Source organism: Fulmarus glacialis, unplaced genomic scaffold (genome assembly GCF_000690835.1).
Source record: "Fulmarus glacialis isolate BGI_N327 unplaced genomic scaffold, ASM69083v1 scaffold5074, whole genome shotgun sequence".
Taxonomy (NCBI): domain Eukaryota; kingdom Metazoa; phylum Chordata; class Aves; order Procellariiformes; family Procellariidae; genus Fulmarus; species Fulmarus glacialis.
In genome coordinates this window covers 3,543-12,157 of record NW_009206041.1, presented here as the reverse complement: position 1 = coordinate 12,157, position 8,615 = coordinate 3,543, and the positions used below count along the sequence as shown (strand labels likewise).

General features: G+C 35.0%; 1 protein-coding gene across 1 annotated transcript in view; it reads right to left on the bottom strand.

Moving 5' to 3' along the window:
- CLEC16A (C-type lectin domain family 16, member A) overlaps nucleotides 1-6,094 on the bottom strand; it is a gene marked incomplete at its 3' end in the record, with an annotated part of 54,199 nt that extends 48,105 nt beyond the window's left edge. The window contains 8 exon segments of the mRNA XM_009575599.1: nucleotides 75-249; nucleotides 1,166-1,289; nucleotides 1,631-1,636; nucleotides 3,183-3,288; nucleotides 3,942-3,972; nucleotides 3,974-4,079; nucleotides 4,858-4,991; nucleotides 5,970-6,094. Of these exon segments, the coding sequence (XP_009573894.1) occupies nucleotides 75-249; nucleotides 1,166-1,289; nucleotides 1,631-1,636; nucleotides 3,183-3,288; nucleotides 3,942-3,972; nucleotides 3,974-4,079; nucleotides 4,858-4,991; nucleotides 5,970-6,094 (807 nt within the window).
- Between the last annotated feature and the right edge of the window lie 2,521 nt (nucleotides 6,095-8,615).

Genomic DNA, 8,615 nt, shown 5'->3' with positions numbered 1-8,615 from the left:
GCTGAACAAATCATTATGCATACTGAAAGCATGAAATACCTTTAAGACTTAGTTGTTTGCAGGTATTAGCTTACCTTATCTTGATTTACTAATGAATACACATAGAGGGGAAGAAAGAGCCTATTGAGTAGGTGGTCTGTCAGCACATCATTTAAAAATTCACAATTAATGATAAGGATATCATTAAGGTAATGTAAATGATCAAGATGTTCTGCTACCAGGTCACTCAGTTTGCCCCTATTTCTGTGCCTGAAAAAGAGAGCAGAAAGAAAGTCTCAGACATAATTAATTGTCAAAAGTCTTCAAAACTTAAGGAAATAATTAATGTGTATCCCTTCCACAGATCACCTTGCGCAGATCGACTGCCTAAAAAAGATGTTTTCAGTAAAGTCAACTAATGCAGCTAGCAAACAGTATTCAGGCTTATATGTGCTTTAGGATGCACATATCAAGTTTTTTCCCCAGTTTTCAGAAGCAGTATTTTTACAAAACTTTGCTTTCCACTGCCAGAGTCTTTTCACAAGCCGACCATAAAAAATTGTAAGATTTGTGTCCAAAAATAAAAGAAATCTATGTTGTATTTAATGTCTACCTCTTCACTTTAAGAAAGCAAGAAACAGTTGCCCATTCTAAGGTGGGGGTGGGAAGCCAAACCAAGAATAACCTGAATCAACAAAATATTTCTGTAGTTGATAGCGGAATATTACACAGGAATTTCAGGTCTGACAGTTCTCATATTAAATAAAGTCCACCTTTCCAGTTTAAATTTTTTCCTAGAATCTTTTCCGAAAGCTGTTCTACTGAGATGATACACAGAAAAGGAACATTAAAAAGACAAAGTTAATAAGATTGAGAAGCACAAAATACCTTTTGTGTCTTCTGGATATCGACTAAATTTAGCAGAATTAAAACAAAGATGAAGAAAAAGCATGTTGCCAAACACTAATTTATTTGTACGGATATTAGCACAGATAGGGCACACAGCAGTAACCACTATTAATTCAAAGAATCACTAAAAAACTCTGCAAGAATGAAAAGCTTGAACTGTCTACAAGGGAACGTATTCAGAAACTAACTTAACTGGACTACTATAGACAAAATAAAGAGAGTATCAACATCTGGGAAAAGCATTTCCATTCAATATCCAGCATTTGTAAAAGCTTACTCTTCATCAGTCTGCACACAGTTATCCAGTTCTATCACGTGGCTTCCAATAAACCAAACGAGGTTGGAGAAATAAGGGACAGCAGTTTTATCTCTAATGTAATGCAGCATAGGTTGGTTGTCCACTGAAGAGAAATTGTTAAAAAGAAAAATCAGTTGCCTTTTTTTTTTTAGTAATTTTTAAGAAATACAACAAAGTATCTTCTGAATTTTGATTACACGCTAGGTTTTCATACGATTATATACCTGACATGATCTTATGCATGAAATGGACATCTACAAAAGCATCATATCAATTCTTAATTGGCTTGAATGAGCCTAATATTGATATATTTACATAGGTCTGAAGCTAAACAAATCTAGTGGAATTCAGAAAGGTTTTTTTAGCACATTCTTTTTTAAAAAGAAGAGAAAAAAAGCATAAGAATAAAGCAATAATGCTGAAAGTCAAGCTAGTTAGACTTACATGACACTGCATTAAGGAACACAGGAATCATCAGTGAAGGAAGGGCAAAAGAAACAGACAACAGTTAACAGGATTAGGAACTGGGATAGTGACATCCTCCAAAAGGGTTTAAAAAGCTAAAGCACAAAGCATCTAAACTAAAAGATACAGGGTAGGTGTTAGATCAGAATATATGCAAATGGATAGTCAGAAAATTATGAAACCTGAACATCTGAGCTGTGTTTTTTCAACTCTAACCTTTATATCACTACAACATTCAATGAAAATTCTAGACAAATACACTTTTTTATGGTAAAAATATTTGGTTACATAAATATATAACAAATAGGATACGAAGCCTGCACTTTGCTCTTTTTGTGAGCTCATATTTGGGTTTACAGCTCCTTGAAGTAGAAAACAAATACCAAGTGCCCATTTCTCAACATACAAAAGAAAGACATTTTGTCCCTTGCAGTCAACACTATAAAGAACCTATCTGCTATGCAGGCTGTCCAGTAGTTTGCAAAGCCAACTGTTCATTGTTTTAAAAAAGATCTTATATTCTTCTATAATGAAGACTGTCATCAAAACACTACTTCTCTTAATTGATCGAAAGTTGTGTAAATTCAAAATGTAATTTAATTTGAAATGGATTAAAGAATAAGAAGCCCTGCATGAACATATTCCACAGTACGTACTACCTTACAGGATGCTGATTTCAGAGGTAGAAGTTCTGAATACACACCAATTTTTCTACAGAGATCACTGTGATATTTTCAGTCTATTAGATTTTATAGACCCCAAGAAAAATTTAGGGGGAAGTGACTTTTGGACGTTATCTAGTCCAAACCCATTCTCAACCTGGTTGCTAAGGGCCTTGTTGAGTTTTGAAGGTCTCAAACAATACAGATTCCTCAGTTTCTCTGGAAAACCTGTTGCAGTGCTTAACTATTCTCACAGTGAAGATTTGGTTTTTTTCCTTATGTCCTACTGGAATGTCCAGTACAGGAATTTGTGACTGCAGCCTCCTGGCCTTCACTGGGCACCTCTGAGAATGGTCTAGCTCTTCTTTAAGCTGGAGTGACTGCAGCACCTAGGAGCTCTACAATCATATTCTAATGCACTTCAAATCCAAAAGGAAGTGATGAGGCCAACAAGGTTACTGCTTCATACATTATAAAGCTCAAGTTCATAAGTAAAAAATACTTGATACTCTTAAAGCACTCTGGTTTTGGGGTTGGTTTTTTTGTTTGTTTGTTTGTTTTTTAAATACAGTCACATTCTGACCTCTGTTGGAAGGGAAGCTAAAGTTCCTTGCGTATGCTTTATACTTTTGAGGGTTTTTTTATACCAGTTTCATCTGTGAGGAAACAATACTATTTACAAGTACATACTGTAGGTTTGGGGTTCTGTTTCATAAAAAACAAAATGTGTATCTGAAGCATGTCAGCATGCCAAGCTTTTAAATCTCATAAAACAGACAGAAAACCCTTAAATGTAAATAACTGAAAATTAAACTACAATGAAACAAGAATTTTGTACATATGCCTTTTTTAATACACAAAAAGCATACCTTTGTAGACATTTAAAGTTATAGTCCTAACAGCAATCCTGACCATGCTTTCTGGGTGGTTAAAAAATTTAATAGCTTCAGTGTACAAAGCGAAGTCATTAGTGTGCTGTAAAAAGAGGAAAGAAAGTATTTATGAATTAACCAAAACATGTACAGAATATTTGTTGGAATTCTGCATGAAAAATGTTTTCCATTTATTACTCTGATATTTTTACTTTCTACTTAAGTAATCGAAATGATTTTACAATGCATTTGTAGCTCTGCATTAAAATAAACTGCTTCCCATGTTAACTCTGCACATATTCAGTGCTTTAATGCCCTCTTCTGGCAAAAAGTGGAACGGAGCAAGGAAAAATCCATTTCAACTTTGGCCTTTGATTACTCGGGCTTTTTAGACTTTGACTAAGCCTCTTAGAACCAAGTGGTGCAACAGAAAAGACCCTGTTTATAAAGGACAAGAAAACAAGGCATAAACAAGTTGAATTCTCAGGGAAGTACACTTCAGAACTAGTGAAACAGCCCAATATAACACTGACTTCCAGATTTTGATTTTATTATAGTTGTATGAGGACAAAGACCTTTTTTTATCATGGTTTTGCAGAGATCCCCACAAATGAATTCTCAATCACTGGTATTACCGTTATAAAAATAAATGCAGGATATGCTGAGAAAAGAGACTAAATAGAGTATGTGCCAAATTGCTATCAATTTCTAATCAAAGTCCTCTTATCATTATACTGCAACTCTTTCTTCACTTACCTCATTATAAAAGAAATGTACAGTATGATTTTGAAAGAGTTTTCAAAAATGATATGTAATATGCCATGATCTCCTCATCAGAAAAGTCAAATTTGTGGACAATAATAGAATTTACATAGTTATTAGAGAGCAGGTAGTCTGAAAAATAAGAGACATTACACAGATTAAGAGAAAGAAAAAAATCATTATGCTAACTAATTGTATTTAAAGTACCAGCTAGCAACAAACTAGCTGATGCTTGAAGACCCCAACTTTTAGCCAAACAACTCAAGTGATGGCTTCAAGCAGTAATACAAGGAAATTGCTCCCTACAAAGGCCTTTGCTCCCAAGAACAAGACAACTGAGAATATACTTCACCTTTCTCAATTATGTAGGCTTTGCAGCTAATAACACTTAAAACAACTCTTTTTTCCTCCCAAAGTCATTAACTCTCAAAGGCTTGTATAGGACTTTCTCTTCATGATAGTTGTGGAGTACTTTAAACTAACATTTAATAAACTAACTATTAATTCTCTGTCCTCTTTATATGTTTCTAAAAACCTTGAAGTAAACAGAAGTGGCTGAATGCCAGCACCAATGATGTCAGAACAGTTCCAGTGGAAATTATACAACAGAGTTCCACCACATAATCTGCAGCAGCAAGATGAACATTTTGGACCACAATTAATTTGCTGACTTAAAGAACCCCTTGAAATTGCTAAGTGTTTCAGTAGTACCAAACAATTACTTTTGTACTACCGAAAATTTACATTAAAAGGTATTTTGGAGTCAAATTACACTGTATTTTCAGTAGTGTTCAATTAAAAAGATTGTTAGGAATTCATATAGTTCTTCTGTGAAGGGGCACTAGGACTAAATTTCATTAAATCAAATCTTGATCACTTAATCCTAAACAGTTTAAAAGCGTGCCCTTACACAGTGATGTTTCATGACTGATGTTCTCAAAAAGGATGTTCAGAGTCTGCAGTAGCTGTACGCACACATAACGACCAGACTTCTGACGCAAAATGTTCAAGAAGAAAACAAACATATTCTTCTCCAAGAAAAAGCTGAAATAAAATAGAAGTCATTAAGTCACTTGCTGTATTTAACAGGAACACAATTTTACTAGGATCAGGGACAATTCTAGGCAAGTTTGACAAACAGCATGTTTTACATTTATGAAGAATTATTTTGCAAAGTTTTATCTGTATAACAGATATATCTGCATATCTTCCAAAAACCTTAAACATTAACAAGGGTGCTTTAACATTCAAATTACGCAGAAAAGGAATGTCAAGAAATCAGGGCCTTTTTTATTTTATTTTTAGTATATTTAATTTATCAGGTAGCTTCCCTACCATGCAATCATAATTTCGAAGGGGAGAGCCTCTAAATGAAGGTTACATGTTGAAATCAGCTTGTAAAAATAAAACCAACCACTCCCTAAATAAGTAAGTAAAAACACCAAACACCTTAGCTTTACTTATCTCAATCACAAATTGCCTTCATAAAAGAGCAAGTGTCTTGAAGCAAACAGCCAAGCAATAGGCATTAATACAGTCAGATTTGCAACTGTGAGTATTTGTTTTGAAGTTCGTTTTTCTATCATGCTATTTTATGAGGATTAAAATAACACCTGAAGAAAAACTCTAAATATCATTGCTAGAATAAGATATCTATTTGTAGTATCTTATATAAATTGAAGTGAACAAATTAAAGTCACATGATACTAATAGATGTACTGAGTAAATCTGGGCCCTAAAATAGGTTAGATTTTGTATTTATATCAAAGATTTGAGAGTCAAACAAAAGCAGTACGTGAAAGGGGCTCTGGACTTGGAACACTTTTTTGTTAACAGAAGCAAATCATTTTTTTGTATGACAAGAATATGATCCTGCTTACCCGTCTACTACAGGACATAACTTTCTACCTACATTCATGAAATACAGTCTTGGAAGAATTAACCTTTTGAACCAGATCTCTATGCAACTCTGACCATTCTTCAAAAACAAATCTAGAGTCAAAATTGCTTAGAAGTACTCACTCAAATACTGAGCTGTCATTCTGATCCCCCCATATAAGGATCTCTGTTATAGAACGAATAGTCTCCACCAGCAGGTTGCGGTTGTGATCTGTTACTGTTGTGTTTTTAGTCAAAACATGATACATGTACCTAAAAGAAAAAATAATTACAAGTAATATGCTATCCTGCCACTTTCACATGCAACATGTTTGTCTTTAGTCACTGTAACTTAATGTAGACACACACATACACACACACTATGTCTAATCGTTGTACAATTTTAAAATCCTGAAATTTCCTTTTAGTATTGATGCAGAGAGAGAAACAGAGTACGTGACAAACGAAACAAATCCATAACTAGTCCGGTGAGTTATGAATGCTTATGCATATGTTAACATAGGACTAGAAATTATATAATACTTCGTCCACGGAGCTTCTTATGGCAACCTAGTGAATTTCTTTGGAAGTATGTTAAAGGAGTGATGAGCAAGAAAAAGGAGAAATAGAAGCTGCAGGTAAGCATGCAGTAGCTGATATGGGAAAGTCTAATTCTGGAAAGAGGCACATGCAGATCTAACTAGAAAAGTTAGATCCCTTCTCTTGCCTGCAGAGACACTTCACAGACTCAGGTCAATTTGATGGTTAATAATCAGGACTGTCAAAGACTATTCGTTCATCTTGGCAAAGCTTAGTCATCAGGTCTCTGGCCCTTCAAGCACAGAAATACTGATCGGAAAGGTGGCAAATTCCAGCTTTACCATCTCAAAGGGCAAGAGTTTAAGGCTGTCTAGTGAAGTTTAAAAAAAACTTATGTCTATATTACACAGGTGACAGGAAGATAAATAAAATTTGAAAGGCTTGTATTGTAAGTCTCAGAATCTTACTCAGTCAAGGAAGCACATTTCTCTTGGGTATTTTTTTCCAGAATAAGATGTTACATCAAAGATTACTTCCCTTTGTCCTCAGAGAAAAAAAGAAAGGGGGAGGGGGAGAGGCAAATTCTAATAAAAGCACAAGAATCACTACTGCTTTTCTCCCTCTTTTTTTTTTGCTTTTATATACTAATAAAATATGGATGTAAGAAAGGTACACAATTATGGAAGTAATTAAATAAAAAATATAATCAGAGAAATTTCATGTCATTTTAAAACTGCAAGAGTTTAGATTACTAAACACAGATCATATATTGCTATACTACAATCTACCGAAAACCAGGAGTAACACATGAGCATTCAGGATTATCTGGGCAATATACTCACAAGTGTTTGGGAAGGAAGACAGATTTTCCATACTATCAACCTTCCCGTGAAAAGTAGTTAATCAAAACTCCCAAGATCTATTTTTGGAAAAACAGCCTGCGTGTCCTGACTCTGGGGCAGCCTATCATTATTGTTTTGGATTCCATGAAAGTTTGCTCAGTGACTCAGGTTGAAATTTTAGCAATTTATTAGTACGACGCGAGAGTTTAGAAGTTCAAGAAGCCAATTTTTAAGCACAGACCCAAAGACCTCAAGCAGCATTGTGTAAAAGCTAAAAATAAAAATTTTGCCAAGCTGTAGGGTTCCAGGAAACACTGTGTGTTTCAAAAACAAAATTTTGGAGTGTCACGTTTAAAGTAAGTTTCAGAAGTTGAGGTAAAAAACAGACTTGAAATCACATTTCAAGAAACAGTATTCCCATTAATTTTATCTACACTAAGAAACCGAATCACTGCACAGGGGAAACATGCAGCTGGAGACTAAAATGCCATTTAACTGAACACTGAACATTTTTCAGACTTACGAAGACAAAACAAGATACTACCTAGTTGCAGAACCTTTTTCATGCTTGAAATCAATAAAAAAAAGGTTTTATTATATTTGCAGTTCACTTAAAATTTGCAAAATTTGGTTTGGGGAATCTTCTTCAACCACTGAGCTGCCTGTCACTCAGCTGGCCAGAGCTTCACAGGACTTGCTGCAAGCCATAGTCCATCCTCATAAGCCATGCAGGAAGCAGAAGCTATTTCAGAAAAGTTTATTACGCTTTTATGGTAAAATGCTATATGCTTGCTGATCTTGATATTGCTTAATCATCAAATAATGATTTTACTGTGCTGAGTACTGCACAAGGACATCGAGAGGTAAACAACTCTCAAAAGTTCACAGTTTTAACAAACTTGATATATCGCATGCTCCCTTCCCTGCGCCCCAAAATCAGCAATGTGATAAAGCCTACATTGTATTAAGGTTAACCTACCAGACAGCAGAGGAAAGAGGAAAAGAAAGGGAAGAGATGGCAAGAGGGGGAAAAAGATTGGCTTTCCATACTCTCTCTCTTCAGTAAAAAATTTTCTCTCCCTCTTCACGCTGTTTTTTCCCCTCATAAATCAATAGTCATTTTCCAAATCCAGAACAGAAACTGCTCAGGTTGAAATCATTCTAGGAAAAGTTGATTCATAGCTATCTCCTACAGTCATAACTACCTGGTCACGTGCCGTACAGTAACAGAAGTCACTAAATAGCAAGTCAAAGAGCACCCGGAAATCCTCTTCAACTAATCTGAGGATCATGGTTCAAGATTCCTTCTATGGAGACCGACAGTGTGATGGCTCTTAGTGAAGATGTGAGAGTTTAAGTCTGACCACCTATGAGAATTCCCGGGGCTTTCTAAAACAGCACATGGCAC